Below are 19432 nucleotides of genomic sequence, written 5' to 3' on the forward strand. Positions count from 1 at the left end.
CACACATGTTTAGAGTTATAGGCCAGCTCAGTACTTTAGTAAAATTGTAATGTATTTTTCTATTGTCTGTAACTTGTTTTGTGAGCCAAATAAATAAAAATAAATAAATAGATATGGAAGGGTCACATAAAACACAAACGTGGAGATGTCAACAATAGATTTAGGAACCCATTATGGCTACTTGGAAGGCAATCTGCATTGTCTCTGAGTAACAAATTAGAGTAAATTGCTCAGTTTTCAAACCAATCTGGACCTAGATATGGTCTACTGGTGTACTTAACACAGCAAAAGGGAATGTACAAGTTTCTAATGGGGTGGCAACGCGCATGTGACACTGTTTGAGTTGCATGCGTCCATAGGTTACGGTGACCGCTTTACATCAGGCGGGCCGTATACTTGTTTGCCACCGACGTAGTATAAAAAAAAAAATCAAACATTTTATGCCTCCAAAGAGCCCAAAATAATACATACTTGAGTCTGCTCTCCAGAACTGCTGAAGGTCCATGTGAAGTCTACAGAGCATAGCAGCTGAACCGTTCCTGTCTTAGCTCAGTAGCACCAACTTGAACATCTTGATCAAACGAGTAAAGACAGTCCATGGACATTGGACATGTCTTTTGGAAAGTTTATTGAAGTCTTACCCAGCTGGTATCAGTGTTTGCTCTCCAGAACTGTTAAAGGTCCATGTGAAGCTGACTGGAGCAGGGTTGGAGTCCACAGAGCAGAGCAACTGGACCGTTTCTTGCTTTAAGGCTCCATAGACCTCGCCATCTTCTACTATTTTGCAGACTGGGGCATCTGTAAGAAGTTACAAGAATTTTAGGTGTGAAGAGAGGAGTTATCAAGAACGATTATATACTGTACGTAGTCGGCCCTAAGTGCGTTTTCACATTATCCGATCCGATATCAGATGTAGGAAGGATTCTAATGGCAAAAATCAAAGATGGCGGCTTAAATGTCCGATATTGCACATTGTTTTTAAGTTTTGAAAGATGATTTTAAGGAAATTTTATCGCATAACAATTTTGAATGCTTCTTGATGATTTTCAAACGAAAAGTAGTCATTTGCCGCATTGAAATGGAGGGGAAAGAAAATAGAATAGTTGTTTTAGAATTGTACCGCCGTTGAGCGGTTCAAATCCTGGTTGTACCAATGAGTTCTTCATAACGTAAGGTACGAAATATAATTTTTTACCACTAGCTTTTCCGACATCGTGAGGAAACCTGAATTCATCTGCGAAAGAATTCTAAAGTGTATGTCAAGTCCCAATCCGCACTGCGCTAGCGTGGGGACTATAGCCCGAGCCCTCTCATGCATGAGGAGGTATAGGACATTGTCATTTTATTTTTGCCTATGAATAAGTCAACCTTTTCGTTGCAACCTAACTCATACCTACTTGATTGATTGACAAAGGTAAAATAGTAAGACGAGGGTATGTTTCAATTGATCTACCCAAAAATAATAAAAAGCCTTTCCTTTTTTTTATAAATATAATACATTCAAACAAGATCAAAGAAACAACAAATTCCTTGATCTTACCAACTCATTCATGTCTAACAAAAGTAGGTATGTGAATATATGACTTTTTCTCATATAATAATAATACATTATAATATGTTAAACCCAAATCTGTAATTGATCTTTAAATAAGGTCCCTTCCTTATTCAAATAAGGTTTATTTGAGTAGATCAAAGACTTTGTTATTTTATAAAATAATTATTACAATAAAAATGCTACTCTAATTGCCAGAATTTATATTCAAATTACTTATTATATGATATATAATATAAACTTACAGCCGGAGCCAAAGCATTTATACTGGAAACACTATTACAATTAAAATATACATCGTGAGGAAACCGGACTAATTCCAATAAGGCCTAGTTAAGTAGTGCAGCAGTTCTCGAAAAGTTTGTACAAAAATTAAGGAAAAAGTTAAATTTGTTTTTATTATTCCTATTTTGTTACCAAATTTTTTTTGATGAATTGAGATTTTATTAAGGTTTATTTCGTAATTAAGATTCTCTAGTATCTATATTTTCTTAATTATACCAATTATCCTGTATATATCTTACGAAAGTCGACTTATATTACTAAATGTTGGTAACAAAATAGGATCAATTAAAATTTGCTGACGTGGCTATGTACAAAGTATTCGGGAACTGCTCAGTTACCCTTTGGGTTGGAAGGTCAGATGGCAGTCGCTTTCGGAAAACTAGTGCCTAAGCCAAAAAGGGATAACGCAAGGAGGATGATGATGATACATAGATCAGATTGACACTAAATAGTTACAAATGTAGGTATATAAATGTATATCCATTAGCAACTCTTAAAAACTTTTGTTCGGCGTCCATCCGTTTGTTTTACTTACTTACTCGGCTGGCGCGATAACACAAAATGAGTTTTGGCCTCCAACACAAGAGCACACCACTTTGCTCGGTCTTGAGCGGTGTCGCGCCAGCTTTCGCCGACGCTGAGCTCACGGAGGTCAACCTCCACTCTGTCCGCCCAACGATATTTTGGGTGACCAGCAGGACGGCGTCCATTCGGTCTTCCCAAGTAGGCTCTTTTGACTGCTCAATCTTCACTCATCCTTTCAAGGTGACCTAGCCAACGGAAACGATGCGCTTTGGTCTCACCTATTATATTTGGCTCGGCTACTAGCTCCTCAATAGGCGAGACGAAAAAAAAAACTAATTAGTCCGTCAGTTAGATTATCAAAGATTTTTAGACACGTTATTTTCTTTTTTGGTCGTAAACGAAAAATGACGACGGTACAGTGCGTTGAAGTTTCGCGTGACGTCACGCGTCACTCCTAATAGGTACAATTTTTACTTAGAAGTGACGTCACAAGCCCCCACTCCGGAACTTTGATGCTCTATATCGTTGTATTTTTTCATTAATTAGAAAAAGCGAAAAATATGTGTTCAGTATTTTTGGACGATCTAACTGACGGACTAAACAGAATGCCATTTTTTTATGTAGTCGTCATCCCTATTCTGGCATTCTTTTGGATCCTCCAATCGTTTGTTTTAGTCAGATAAAAATTCAAAGTGAAAGAATAGTTTGATCGTGCAATTTTACCGAAAGTTTTACTCGCGATTCTTATGCAGCATCGGCCAAAAAACTGACAAACAATGATTTATATCAGAGCACTAGAGTTTCATCTAGATGCATCTCCGTATTTTCAGTTTGATCTGCAAATTCTGAAGTGGCATTCGAACTGTAAGTATATTTTTATCTCGATTTGATATGTTTTTATTATTACAAGCTTTTATTCAACTTGCCTTAGTAGTATGTTAGTGTGCGTCAAAACGTAGAAGCTAAATTTGACCCACTTTCCGGTTTTCGATTGAGCTGAAATTTGGCACACATATGTAAATCACGTGACAGTGCAATATTATGTATCATGGAGCTGATCTGATGATGGAGCAGAAAGATGGTCATAGGAACTCTGTTATGAAACGTCGTATCCCCATCGAGTTAGGGGTTTTTAGAAAAGTCTTCCCGCCACCTTCCAGCCACCTTCCCGAATAAAGGTTGAGGGAGGCGATGGCTGAGATACGCGTCATACTCGTGAACGGGTGCCGTCTGTGAAGACCGGTCTGTTTAAGCTTACTGGGGCTGTTATAACTTAGTAACTTTAATTCTAATTTTTATTAAATTAGGACACTTTGTTCGGTTGTCGTTTGTTTCCTTTCTTTTAGTGAATATTTTAAATATATGATTTTGACTCATGGAGACCATATACATCTCTAAGGAGAATTAGATTAAGTAGATATACATTTTATTTTTAGTTGTGACATTTAGAGTCATTTGCACCTCTAAAGTAATTTTAGACTTTTTTTTTTTTGTATTTGTACTTTTTATATTAAAATTTAGTGTAGTTCTTGGTTGTAATTCGACATTTAGAGACCTTCTACATCTCTAATTAATTGTATAGAGTTAACTTTAGTTAGAACTTAGAATTAGTATATAATAGTATCAATTGTAATTTCAACTCAATTTTAAATATTTTTTTAAATACCTATGTACATGTGACGTGTAAAAGTGCCCCTGTGGCCTATTTGCTGAATAAATTATTTTGATTTTGATTTGATTTTGTCTTGGAGCGCAGTAGATGACTGTTGAAAGAAAGGTATGTACAGTTGGCGATAAAATCTTGTGCCAAAAATGAAATTTTTTTACAAAAAATAACTTATTTGCAAAAAATATATAATATACATAATACATTTCACGTAAACGAGATAATAATCAGAGCGAGATAAAACATGAATAGATAGAAGAAGTTCGAATGAAACCTTATCGAGATCGAATGAATAATTTAGTAGGTATATCGAAAGATTCTTGTTTATTGCATGGAGTATTTCTTTGCCCTTTTGTCGATATAAATAAACCACTGATTTAGAATTTGTAAGTCGTAGAATTTAGGAATTTGTGCACTTTAAGTCTCACTATTACTGATTTATCTTTTCTTGAACACAGTCTCCTAATATTTATCACACGGGACTAATTAACGAATAGCATAGTCCATAGTGTACGTTTCAATAACCTAACCACAAAATTAGAACTTTGAAAAAACCCCCGACCGCGCCATAGTAGACCGATTTTCATAAAACATAGCTATTAAGAACACTCCCGACTCCCGACTAACAGCTTTCAGACAAAAAAAAACGAAATCTAAATCAGTTCATCCGTCAACGCCACAGACAGACACACACACCGGCAGAAAGACAGACAAACAGACAGACAGACACACAGACAGACACGTCAAACTTATAACACCCCGTCGTTTTTGCGTCGGGGGTTAAAAATGAACTTTTGAGGTGTCGAGGATGCATTATCAAAACTGTAAAAGACTCCAAAGTTAATGTTATAATTTGTAAAAGTTAGTACACCGTATTGTAGTAAGCCGCAAGAACATTTTAGGTTAACTTTTGTTCATTTCACATTCGGAATGACATCGATTTTTAGAAAACTTTCCGACAAAAATACACTCTACTAAGTTCGTTTTTACATTATCCGATCCAATATCCCATACATATTCGGAATGAATGATGTGAAAACGCACTAATAGTAATATTATTGGAATAGTATCATCAAACAGTATAATTTGTCCTTGAAAATGCATAATTTTGTAGTGCTAATATGTTTCTCAAGGAGCGTCAGGCAAGCAACGACCAGCAAGGAGCCTTACCTCGGGCAGCCGGCGTACCATGCTTCCAATTTTATCACTTATCCACGTGGATAAGACATCTGCCACTCTCACACTGACATACTTGCTAAAGCGTGACAGATGTCTTATCCACGTGGATAAGTGATAAAATTAGAAGCATGATACGCCGGCAGGTTGGGGTGTAGCTGTGCGCTCACGGCGAACTCGCTGCTCGCTAACCTCGCTCGCGTTGCTCGCCACTTGCGTGAAATGTGATAGCGCTCTGTGATTATATGGTGGACGATTATACTCACATCTGACTTGTAGTGATACAGGGTTGCTGGCAGCGCCACCCTCTCTGTTGGAAGCGAAACAGCTATAGTCGCCAGCAGCTGTCCTGTTCACACTCTGCAGCACCAAACTCTGGTCACTGAGGATGATGCCGGCGCTCGCGTTGTGGGTGATTTCTTTGTCCTAAAAAAAACATCGTTAGTACTCTAAGAACAAATTAAATTATTTTCATGGAAAATATTTAATTTGTTCGTGTTGAGGAGGTTATATAACCTCCTTCTTCTTTATTTTCAGTAAAGAAGTCGGTTAAAAATACAACATACCCCTTTATACCAAGTGAGTCGATAGCTCCTCGGGTTGGCCTTGACGTTGCACTCGAAATACACGTCATCGCCCTCCTTGATGTGGCCAGGGTTCAGACTGGAACCCATCCTGAGGGTCACTACTGGGACATCTGGAAATAAAAAGCGTGTTGAAATTTGGCAATTTGTACTTTGCAGTGAAACTTCAGCTTCTTGGCGTATTTACAATTAAAAAATCCACTTTTTATTTTACCACTTTGTCGGCGTGATTGATATACATATTGATACCAAATTTCGTTTCCGGGTCATTTGAACCTAAACTCAAATTACCCTATTGCACAGTACAACATAAAGTCAAAAACACATATTCTCATATAAACATAAATTCAAAATAGCCTAACACGGAAATACCCAAGTCCCAAAACACTCTAAAGATCTTAATTCAAAACGAACTACGCTCGCCTACTTTCATAAAAGCAGAAGGCCCAAACAAGCTATTCCAGTAAGACACGATTCATGTTCTACACGATTTTCAAAATACAATAGTTTCAAAACAAGCTAGTCCCAAAATACCCTAAAATATCCTAATGATGAAAACAATCTAGACGCGACTTTATTGTAAATAAATAAGAGTGTGTCAACTTCAACTACTGACTGTACTAAGTGTTCTAGAATTAGGAGTGAGCTTTAAAAATTTAGGGTGTTTTGATACTAGCGTGTTTTAAGACTGTTTTATTTTAGATTATGCTGTATTTTAGGATTAGTCTATTATGGGATTAGTTTGATCCGAGTTTTAACTCTTATGACATTTAGGTGATGTGGGAGTAGTACATAATCAAGATAAGTTCGTTTTGTTTTTAGGGTGTTTTGGGACTAAGGTATTTTGGTGTTAGTTTATTTTGAATTTAGGTGTTAACGAGTACCTATATGTGTTTTTGACCTTATGTTGTACTGTGCAATAGGGTAATTTGAGTTTAGGTTCAAGTGAACCGGAAAGCTTTCTAGTGCTAACGGTCACTGAGATTATCCACGGACGGACGCACGGACGTATAGACACGGCGAAACTATAAGGGTTCCTAGTTGACTACGGATCCCTAAAAAGTGGTAACATCGTTGTGTCGTCCCGTTTTCTCACACATTGATTTGAAAGAGATGACAGTACAATGTTACTACTTTTTAATTTCTACTCTTTTTGGTCAGACTCTAATACATAAGAACACAGTGCCCCTGTACAGTATAGATACAGTATCTAACTGAACGAAGAGGAACATTTAATACTCAAACCCCTAATACTTAGGTCACACTGAGCAAGTTTTCATCGTCATCCAAAGCTATAGCCTTGTTAATCTAGTGGTCTGAGGTTTGGTTTTGGTGGGCTCTTAAATGACTCGCAAAACCGAACTTGGTTTTAAACGTGCGATTACACGGAGCAGAATATAGCTGGCCAGCTGTGTTATATGTGTAAGTGTAGGACAGCTTTGGTCTTCCGGAAATGGCGTTTTGCGTCAAGGTTTTCTAAACGCAGTGTCTCAAAAAAGCCAACACTTTTGTGAACCGTACGACGCCATTCCTGGCTTAGAGAAGCACGCTCCTCCCACTTATCTGTGGGTATATTACACGCGTTGAGGTTACGTTTTAGCACGTCGTCTTTAAAGCGTAGGTATTGTCCGCCTTGCTTGCGTTTTCCGCCTAGTAGTTGGGAATAAATTACTGCCTTCGGTAACCTACTGCCGTCCATGCGTGAGACGTGGCTACTTCATCTAAGCTGATGTTTCATTATGAGCGCTTCTATACGTTGCAAGCCGGTATTTGGAATTCGATCCTGCCACTTAATACGTAGAATAGATCTTAGACTTTTGAGGTGGAAAGTATCTAATTTCTGATATCTACCTTAGTATCTAACTGAACGAAATGCAAAATAAATACTCAAACCCGTTAATGCTTACGTCACACTGAGCAAGTTTTACAATGGGACTCAACATAAATCGCAGGAGAAAAATATAAGCTCCCAAAGAAAATTTCAGCTTTTTACCTTTTCGGGGTTGGTCAAATATTAAAAGTTGCGATTACCGGGTTTAAGTGCTTTCTTTTCGTTCAGTTACATACACTGCGAAGGTTTACTGGTGAAATCCGATAAGTTGAGCAAACTGGTTTTTGAAATTCGAAATATGTATATTTTTTTTTTTTTTTTAATACTACGTCGGTGGCAAACAAGCATACGGCCCGCCTGATGTAAAGCGGTCACCGTAACCTATGGACGCCTGCAACTCAAACAGTGTCACAAGCGCGTTGCCACCCTATTAGAAACTTAAATTCCACAATGTTGTTATTTCAAGAACAAATTATCTCGATTTATCGGGTTTCACCAGTAAACCCTCAACAGTGGGGAAACAAAGATGGCAATCACCATCGTAAATCAGAATCAATTTACCTTGAAGAATACCAAATAAATAATAATTTATTTTCCTCAAAGTTTTATTATTACTCCGGAAGGGATGGAAATCCGATTGGATTAGAGTCTTATCGATTTTTATGTTTTTCCTGTTTTTATCCCCGTAATTTGTAAGATAATTGCTGTCTGTGAAGCGTGAAAGACGAGCTGATTATTGGATTAGAATTTTAGAATAGAAGTTTCATTATTAAAACCTAAATAAATTACACATATGAAAGAAAAAGTGACCAAGTCCTCTGGTGCCTGAGGCTGGAAACGAACCAGCGTACTCTCCAATCGCGGGAGATGCCTCTTTATCCGCTTGGCCACCCAGGTCACAGCAGGCCAGAGGACTTGGTCACTTTTTCTTTCATATGTGTAATTTATTTCGGTTTTAATTTATATACATAGTAGTGTGACTACTTTAAGACAGCACAAGTTGAAATATTTTCAATAGATTATAATTTAACTTGTGTTCATTAGAAGTTTCATTATGTAAGGCAGTCTGTAAATAAATTTCAAATATTTTATTTATCACTTACCTTTAACTTGGGTATTTTCCGCGTAAAATCCGTTACGATGGTCTTAATCTATTTTTTATCTTGTCTTGCTAATGAAGAGCCTTACGTATAGAAATAGTTATTTGTTATACAAGGGGGCAAAGTTGTATTTTAACGCTGAGTATGGAAAAATAACTTCTTATAATTATCTGATGCTTTCTTTTCTTCTTCACAGGTAATACAATAGTTATTTGCTTTACAAGGGGGCAAAGTTGTTGTTTAACCGCACGTACCAATATTGATACCCGAGCAAACAAATGATTCCAATATAAAATAAATAAATAAATATTATAGGACATTCTTACACAGATTGACTGAGGCCCACGGTAAGCTCAAGAAGGCTTGTGTTGTGGGTACTCAGAAAACGATAACATAGAGAAGATCCATGACTCAGGAATAAATATATATCTGTGCTCATCACACAAATAAATGCCCTTACCGGGATTCGAACCCGGGACCGCGGCGTAGCAGGCAGGCTCACTACCGACTGCGCCAGACCGGTCGTCAAACAACTACTATTCAACCGCAATATTCAACCGCGAGCGTTGCGAGTGGTTCAAAAAGTAGAATCTTGAGCGTTGCGAGGGTTTCAAGGCACGAAGGTTAAACAAACTTTGCCACCGAGTCAAACACAACATTTTTCACCACGCCAACATGAACAAAATGCTCACTATACAACATCAAACTAAATCAAATCCAACAATTTATTCAACACAACTTTTTAATACCTAATAAGTATGTAATATAAAACATAAGTCGAGAAAGCAGAATATTATAGACACTTACAGTGCCCATTGAGTGTCCATCTGTCTAAGCCCATAAAGTTTGTTTGTGCCTTTCTTTGGTGTGATAGAATGGGATAAACGAACTTTATCGGCTTGATAACTTTAGTGAACGTTCATGAATGGGTTACAGTGCTCTCAATGCCCGATGTTCACCCTGTCTTCACTTCAGATATCTGAGAATTTTGTGCACAGATTTAGCATTGCTTTGTGATCTTTTGGCTCTAGGATGAAATGGTGAATATTTGATGTAGCATGACACAGGAAAGGATTTTAAACTAGTGTAAACACAACAGGTGCTTGTAGCTAATGCTTGTAGCATTTGATAGGGGTAATTATTCTGATAACTGGAGGAAACATTAGACACTTACAGTGCACATTGAGCGTCCACCTGTCTTCGGCTACAGCGTCAGGTATCCTGGGGTTCTCCGCCCGGCAGACCAGCGTCGCTTTGTGGTCTTCCGCTTCTGGCACGAAGTGGAGGATGCTGGTGGTCGCGTTGGATTCTGAGAACTGTAAGAAAATAAATAATTTCAGTCCAAAGTTTTTTCTTTTAACAGTCATCTACGGCTCTCAGAGACGTTTCTAAAAAACCCCTTACTCGATGGAGATACATTTCATTAGTTCATTACAGAGTTCCTATGGCCACCTTTCTGCTCCATCATCAGATCACCTCCATGATCCGATAATATTGAATTTTCAAGTGATTTACGTGTGCATAATTTGAGCTCATCTGAAACCGGGAAAGGGATCAAATTTAAGTTGCAAGATTTGATTACAGACAGACAACGGGTCAGGCGAAAGTAAATGCTTGTAAACACAATTGAGAGCTTGTTTGAGAGGATGGACGTGGCTGTTTTGGTTATAATTCTTCTGTCTCACATCATTTTGTATAAAAAGTTAGAGCACGAGTTCCTGTCATTTATAAAAATCTTCAAGCCAAATCGTTAGAGGGCATTTTCAGAATTTGGGACCCCCCAATAGCGTAAGTTGTTAACAAAAATTAACTAGATGTCAGTTTTGTGACGACAATTAAGCATAAAATCTGTCTGAAAATTGACTTTTTTCATATTCTAGAATATATACTATAATTATTTTTATAGAAATTTCATCACAAAACTGACAGTGAGTTAATTTTTGTTAACAACTTACGCTAATTGGGGGGGTCCCAAATTCTGATAATGGCCTAGAGCGGTTTCCTAGATCGCCCCTATATATAAATAAATAAATATACAAGAATTGCTCATTGAAAGGTATAAAATATATGATAAATACTCGAATTGTTACACGACTGCCCAATAAAAGATGTCTAAGTATTCGTTTTTGTTTTTTTTTTCTATCTATCAGCCAGAAATCAGGTAGCCTGGTTTTGTAAGCCTCTAGAAAGCATCACGTGATGCACATGATTATGATTATGAGTATTATGACAGATCACCCGTCATAGGGAAACGTATTATCCGACGCAAGCCCGAAGCCACAGCCGTACCTATCTAAATTAATATGATCTGGATGTGATATGTGCAGTGTTCACCACAAAGGATTTGTAATGAAACGCCTACCTTGATACACGGATACACGCTTAATAACAAGTACATAATTAATCACTGTTACCAACTGTTACACAGATTCCACAATTAGCAAAATGAACTTATTGCTAAAATAAACTAAATTGTACGAGGATTTTATGAAAGTGAGTGAAATGAAAATGGTTTACCAGGACCGGGAACAAATAAAAATCCGTGATTTTCTGCCTACCTCTTTGCGAAAGAGGCTAGAGTATGTATTTACAAAGACATATGTAACTCCGTATAGACGGATAAAATCTAAGAAAAAAACGTACCTCAAAGCCATAGAGAAAAAGTACGGTGGCCAAGATGGTGTTACACCTTTGGGGAACGCTCGGCTAGATGGCGCTAAGAATATGAGCCAAATTGTCAAAACTGAGGTTCAAAAGTTGTAAGCTTGTGTCGAGAGATGGCAGTCTGTGGACTGTGATTACACATTTCTCTTTGACCATATCTCTCTATAATACTCGATCCTCTTTGGTATTTATGTAAAAACTAAAACCAACCTTATATAAAACACACTTTAACTACTTTCATAGTTTGTGTATCTTTTTTAGGGCTTAGAACTTGAATTAGATATCTATGCAAATGTTTTAACTTTAGTCTATTTAGTAAACATTCAAATTTCTGAGACGCGCTTGTAAATATTTATAAACCGAGCCTAAAGTTTAGTCAAAGATAAATTGTTTAATCAGTCTAATGTAAACTTTTAAAGCGTATTCAATATGCATGTTTTAAAAATATGTTAGGCGGGTTATTCACGTGTTAAGTCAATATAACGACGCATACTGCGGGCGCTTGCTCTGTAGATATGCGTCGCGCTCTCGACATGTAAAGGCGGGGTAGCTACTCTTGAAAAAGATCCTCGGAAATGGATCGAAACATGTTGAACGTTATATTGACTAAGCACACCAGTGAATCTAAACTCCTAATATTTATCGATGCATTGCCTCAACACTTGAGTACGTAACTCCCCTATAGGATATCCTCCCCCCCCCCCTCCTAAATTTCCCCGCTCCGAATTTAATCAATCGTAGCGAAACTTGAGAATCTGAATAACAATTAAATAGTCTGTGTCGGACCGTTTAGTTTTTTTGGCTAATTGTTACAAATTTTGAATACCACACCTTTTTTTGCGCCATAATCAATCCGTTTTTGGAAATTTTTGATGGGCTCTAACGTCTTTTAAAAATAATAATATCAAAAAAATCAAAACGGACCGACACAGATAATAATAATAATAATCTGTGTGTAAGTGTGTGTGTAAGTACCTAGACTTGGCTCACGAGATAACCGCCATGTGGGATGTTGAATCAACGATCATTGTTCCGATAGTCGTTTCAGCGAACGGTCTCATAGCGAAGAGTCTCGACCAACATCTTAAGAGACTCTCGCTAGGTGGCTGGATCAAGGGCCAGATGCAGAAGGCGGTGATCTTGGACACAGCGCGGATAGTCCGACGGTTCCTCTCTCTGCGGCCCTAACCATCGGCAGCTTGGGCCCTGCCCCGCTGCTGGCGGCACCCTAGGTTAGGTTTTTTATAATGTGTTTATATGTGTTTTATATTGTTTTGTAAGTGGTTTTGTATTTTACTTTTATATTCATATTATAAACAGCCTAGCCTAAGATTTGAAAGAAATAAAGAGAATAATCTGTGTTGAAAAAATCAGTGCTCTATCTTCAAAAACCAGGGAGGAAATAGTCGAGAGCGTTTGTATGGAGAATTGACCCCTCCTGTATCGTCTTAATTTCACAGCGTGACAAAGTCGCAGTTCAAATAAGAAGATAATAATCGGAGATATCGAGTTTCCACACGCACGTTTACACACGTGTAAACTTGACGCGCGTGTTGTGGATTTGACCTTGATACGCGAAATTTGCGTAGGCAGCATATTCTCGGTGCTTCATACCAATAATGAGTTTCTACGCCTTCTCCATGAGTATTTGAGGCTATCGAAATAGTCGATAGCTCGGTATATGTATGTCATTTTTTAGGGTTCCGTACCAAAAAGGTACCAATAAGGGTTTATGGCGCCGCTCTGTCCGTCTGTCACATTGTTAAATATCTCGAGAACCTCTTGTAGCCTTCGAAACGAACATAAATATAAAATAAATATATATAATATTAATATATAGGAAGGAGGTAAGGAACATAACATAAATATTTCATACCATGTTTGAAAACACTATGTACATGCTTCGGCGTGAAAACTAATTCCCAGCCTCGTATGCCTATCTGATCCTCGTATCCGTATTTGCCTCCTCTGAAATCCTCATATTCGGGTCATTATTTTCAAAGTTGTCCACCCCACTTTTTTGTAACATGGGTATTTTTTACGCGATTCATACTCAGAATCGCGAGGTCTTTCGATCCTGATAGGAGAAAAAAGATGTCCCAAGATTTCGATACATTTTTCAAACCTTCCATTCCGTTACCGCCATACAAAATGTATCAAAAAATGGTAACGGAATGGGAAAAAAACGGGACACTTTTTTTCTCCTATTTGGATTGAAAGCTCGCGATTCTCGTGGAAACCACATAAAAATGTCCAAATCCAAAAAAAGTGGGGTGGACAACTTTGAAAAAAATGGTCCATTCCCGGCCTGTGATGGTACTACATATTACATGGTAGAAGCTTTTCGTTATATTTAAAACGTGACGTCTCTTTCCCGTCACCCGACAGGGTCCAATTAGATCAGGATTCAAACAGTCCGGGACGAATAAGTTAAATAAAACGACTTCCAGGGAATTCTAATGGAGTGAAATGACACCCGGAAACTACTCACTACAAGAAACTATTTTTTTCCCTCACTAGCTAGGAAACACGTGTTTGTGTCACACATTTTGTGTTAATTTAATGTTATGTTATTCTATGTCACCTTTATGAATAAATTTAATCGTTATATTATTAATAATGTAAAATTTATATTCTGTAGCTTACGTTTAAAAGTAATTATTCATCCATACTAATATTATAAATGGGAAAGTGTGTGTGTCTGTTTTTTTGTCCGTCTTTCACGGCAAAACGGAGCGACGAATTGACGTGATTTTTTAAGTGGAGATAGTTGAAGGGATGGAGAGTGACATAGGCTACTTTTTGTCTCCTTCTAACTCGAGCGAAGCCGTGGGCAAAATCTAGTGTAAAATATTATATTCGATTCGAGATTGCCTACTGTACCTTACGTTTATTCATAATGCATAAACTCGAGCCACTTTATTAGAATGTTCAAGCCGAACTATGTGAAACGTGGTGAAATTGATTTCTCGGAAATAATGACTAGCTAATAGCTCTGTGAGATTGATATCGTTTCCGGGAATATTGGATACAAGTCACCTTTACATTATGTCTGACACAATGTTCTCGCCAACCTTCAAGTCAAGAGTGAACGGCTTCTTCTGGGCGAGCTCACACACACACACACACACACACAATCACGCCTGTATCCCATGGAGGGGTAGGCAGAGCATGTGCTCTTTGCTTTGCCTTTCTTCCCGTGGGTGTCGTAGAAGGCGACTGTGGGATATGGGTTAAATTGTGGCGTAGGCGAGAGGCTGGCAACCTGCCACTGCACATGAAACTACTCAAGTTTCAGTGCCACTTTTGGCAAATAAGGGGTTGACAGAAAATGAAACTGTTACATTGCAGTGGCAGGTTGCCAGCCTCTCGCCTACGCCACAATTTAACCCATATCCCACAGTCGCCTTCTACGACACCCACGGGAAGAAAGGGGGTGGTAAAATTCTTAACCCGTCACCACACGTCAGCTCACTCCATCGTAATCGTAGATGAATAAGTAAGGGAAGAGTTGTAAAGTAAAGTAAAGTAAATTTATTAATTAAATAAAAGCACAAAAAGCAGTTGTAACTCCATACATCAGTAAATGCGGGTTATTTGTATAGGCATAGTTAAGTGACATCTAGTGACAATCACGCGTCAACTAGCGTAAATTATCAGTACTGCTACTTGTCAATAGATGTCGCGACGAACACTCTCCGTCCGTACTAATTCTCACCAATTTTTAGCTAATATTACAATAGTACTAATTATTATGTTTTCAATTCCTTCTGCTCGAATACAAGTTGTAAACAGTTCTAATATAAATTTTTTGGATCACGAGATGCTGTTGCCACCTAGTATCGAGTAGTGGTACTGATAATTCACGCTATTTGACTCGTGATCGACGCGTCATTGTCGCTAGATGTCACTTGATTATGCCTATGCACATAATTATTTTTAAAATCAGGACTTAATATCGCGTATGACTACATATTAAACTACATGGAATCCTGTCATAAATAAGTGTAAGCGGAAAATAATATCTACAGTCGTTAAATCGAATATCGTCAGTGTTGTGTGTCGACAGAGTAACATCCCTAGTGCACAAACAGTTCAAGTTGATAATGAAAACCGAGTGCGGCTGTCAGAAGGTGTCGATGTCATTTCAAGCCAGTCTTCTTCGAGACCACGGGGAAAACGCCGTCCCTGAAACGTTGGAGGTCAGTTTAATATGTAGTCATACGCGATTAAGTCCCGATTTTAAAAATAATTATTACAATTACTGCGTCCGTAGTCGATCACCTGTAGTTAGGTGGTCATTCACCTGATATGGACGTCATTCACCTGCCCATCAGAATTATAATAGTTTCCCAAATCTCAAGGAAGGGGGTTCTCAATTCGTCAGTATTTTATTATTATTATTTTTTATGTTTGTTACTCGATATCTCCGTCGTTACTGGACCGATTTTGAATATTTTGTTTTTATTGAATGTATATTTTATATTTATAAAAATTAATATTTATTATGCACGTCAAAAAAAAACACCATAACTATATATATATATATATATATATCGACTATTCAGGCCCACATGTATATATATACAGATTGGTCCCATTTTTATCAGAACCCAGTTCTGATGGGCTTCTGAAAAGGGAAATCTCCTCAAATCTTAAAGGCTATACTATATAGGCTATATAGGCTATATAATGATTTTTATTTTTTTATACATTTTAATTTTTTTTTATTTTACCATTTTTACAGATTATCACGAAAATTGAGGATATATATTGGAAACAAAATTACGTTAGTATTAAAGAAGAATATAATTTTTTTTATAAAAAAATTGATTAGTTAAAATAATCAAATAAAAATTGGCCGAACCCTCAAATTGCCGAGGGTGCTGCTTAATTGGTGTATTTAAAGCTACAAGTGACATACCTCATATTGAAGGCAATATAAGGGCCATTAATATTTTATACCCGACCTTTAAATAAAATTGTAATATAATAGCTACTCTGAAGTATAATGAAGTGACTTCACTTCAAGCAAGCACTTGCTTACTGACATGGTATTTAGACTATAATTAAGATTTCATTTTTTAAAGGGGGCAAAAACAAATGAAAAAATTAAAATATGTAAATAAATCACAGAAGAGTTACTTTTAATTATAAAAATATAAGGATACTCATATTCTAGATTATGTTTTAATACCCATTATCATTACTTATTGATCCGATTGATCGCCCCTCGTAATGGTTCATCTGGCTTAATGACAAGTGATCGACGTGTCGGTTTCCTGTCACTGAGTCGTTCACCTGGCTTTATCGCACAGGTGAAGGACACACACCGCAAAAAAGCAACAATCCTTTGAGAAATGCAGCTTAAACCGATATAACAGTAATACTTTTCTCATTTAACGCACAAAACAAATATTGAAGGTGTAAAAAAGTATTATTACGATTGGTAAATTTATCATTATTGTCGTCACCCTGTCCAAAAATGTCGTTCACTTGCCTATTTTAGCCAGGTGAACGATGCACAGGTGACCGACAAAATGCCAGTTATTTCGCCAAAACTCAAAAAGTATTTGCCGAACGAACTAAATATTTAGATGCCTAAAACTGAGCTACAAAATACGAAACATATGTGACAGTTAATGCAGTATCTCAAACAATAACGAAATTATGATTGACAGAATAACGACTACTTACCCGTTACAAACTCCCGTTCGAGGTAATTAAAATTTTCTATTTTCTAATCAAGGCGTAGTGAGCACGTGCCGTTGCTTGCAGGTGATGGCCGATACTGGCGGCTGCGATTCATGCGGGGTGGGGTGGCAGAGGTGGAGTAGGGATCGCACAGTGCTTGCGAGTTTGTCTCGACAGGTCAACGACAAAAACGGCCGTGGACAAACTTTAAAGCCAAATAACTTGGAACATAAGTGTAATATTATTATCAGATAGTCTAGTTTTAAAAGTTAAGGATATATGCAAATAAAATACAGCAATAAAGGTAAGTAATGTTAATAATTTGTGTACTTTTAACAACTCGAAACATGAGTACTCCGCGTTGGGACACGGAAGGTGAACGACAAAACTTAGTTATAATTATTATTTATTTCATTAATATAAAATTAATCGATTTCAAAGCATCAGGCCTCTATGTAAAAACTGTCTTTTAATATGTATTGATAATTTATTTATGAAGATATTGTATACTAAAAAAAAAGTTCTAACATAAACGAACTGACAGGTGGGGGTGGCAAAATTTTGAGAAATGACCCTTAATAGATAGGCCTCGTAAAGATGTGGCTTACGATGCAGTGACATAAATAGATGCTTCATAAAAATACTCAGAAACTAAACCGTCATATGGTACAAAATTCTTGTTCATTCGTAACGGATACTTCACAAACAAACAAAAAGTTGCCCACTCGGTGCAAACTCCAGTTTCTAAACGAACTGAAAGAAGAACAAACTCAACTAGTTCTGAATATCCTGGGGTGTTGTTGGCAGTTAATATAGTCGGGAAAGCTGACTACGTTAGTAACTATGTAAGCAAGGATTATGCCAATACACAGCAAAGGCTAAACGAGTACTTATACCAAAGACATATAACTCCATCTAGACAGATAAAGTCTAAAAAAAACGTACCTCAGTAACATACAGAAAAAGGTACGGTGACATAGATGGCGTTACACCCTTGGGGGACGCTCGGCTAGATAGCGCTAATATTAATATTTGACATTTTAACACATATCAAGCTAAGAATATGGGCCAAATTGTCAAAACTGAGGTTCAAAAGTTTTAAGCCTTTGTCAAGAGATGGCAGTCTATGCACTGTGATTACACATTTTACTTCGACAGTAACTCTCTATAATACTCGATCCTCTTTGCTTATACATATGATAGTAAATAATGCGAACCAAAGACAGATATTTATAACTCCGTATAGACAGATAAAGTCTAAGAAAAAAACCGGCCAAGAGCGTGTCGGGCCACGCTCAGTGTAGGGTTCCGTAGTTTTCCGTATTTTTCTCAAAAACTACTGAACCTATCAAGTTCAAAACAATTTTCCTAGAAAATATTCATAAAGTTCTACTTTTGTGATTTTTTTCATATTTTTTAAACATATGGTTCAAAAGTTAGAGGGGGGGGGACGCACTTTTTTTTCCTTTAGGAGCGATTATTTCCGAAACTATTAATATTATCAAAAAACGATATTAGTAAACCCTTATTCATTTTTTAATACCTATCCAACTATATATCACACGTTGGGGTTGGAATGAAAAAAAATATCAGCCCCCACTTTACATGTAGGGGGGGTGCCCTAACGAAACATTTTTTTCCACTTTTTATTTTTGCACTTTGTTGGCGTGATTGATATACATATTGGTACCAAATTTCAGCTTTCTAGTGCTAACGGTTACTGAGATTATCCGCGGACGGACGGACGGACGGACGGACGGACGGACGGACGGACGGACAGACAGACATGGCGAAACTATAAGGGTTCCTAGTTGACTACGGAACCCTAAAAACGTACGATGATACAGAAAAGTTACTTATGGTCGTAAAATAATTACCTATTGAATATACAATGAATATATATGTAATGTAATAGTTCGGAACCTACGAAAATAAGTCTTGTGTTTATTTTCTTATAAGTTTTATTTTAGTGAATAATTAAAAATAAATCACTAATTTAGTCCTTCCTCTGCCTGAAACACAGGAACTATCCTAGCTCAGGCATTTGTATAAAACATCTCTTATATGTATAACAATTCTTAGCCTTTAAGAACAATCACTGTACAATTATGTTTTTATTAATAAATTATTTGTATTTGTATTTGTACCTAGGAACTATCAAGCAAACCGGCCAAGTGCGAGTTGTTACTCGCGTTGCAGTGGTTCCGTACACTAAAAGAAGGGCTTAAGCGCCTCCTTTTTAACCCCCGACGCAAAAACGACGGAGTGTTATAAGTTTGGCGTGTCTGTCTGTCTCTGTGTGTGTCTGTCTGTGGCATCGTAGCTCCCGAACGGATGAACCGATTTAGATTTAGT

At 37.3% G+C, this 19432-nt stretch overlaps 1 protein-coding gene across 1 annotated transcript in view; it reads right to left on the minus strand.

Annotated features, from left to right (window-relative positions):
• The window catches only part of LOC125232674 (neural cell adhesion molecule 2-like), a 347116-nt gene that overhangs the window by 53454 nt on the left and 274230 nt on the right, over positions 1–19432 (minus strand). Inside the window, exons 7-10 of the mRNA XM_048138427.1 lie at positions 9894–10035; positions 5771–5901; positions 5471–5630; positions 642–798 (exon numbers count right to left, since the gene is read on the minus strand). Of these exons, the coding sequence (XP_047994384.1) occupies positions 642–798; positions 5471–5630; positions 5771–5901; positions 9894–10035 (590 nt within the window). The remainder of the gene's footprint in view (positions 1–641; positions 799–5470; positions 5631–5770; positions 5902–9893; positions 10036–19432) is intronic.

The sequence above is a fragment of the Leguminivora glycinivorella genome, chromosome 13 (genome assembly GCF_023078275.1).
Source record: "Leguminivora glycinivorella isolate SPB_JAAS2020 chromosome 13, LegGlyc_1.1, whole genome shotgun sequence".
NCBI lineage: Eukaryota > Metazoa > Arthropoda > Insecta > Lepidoptera > Tortricidae > Leguminivora > Leguminivora glycinivorella.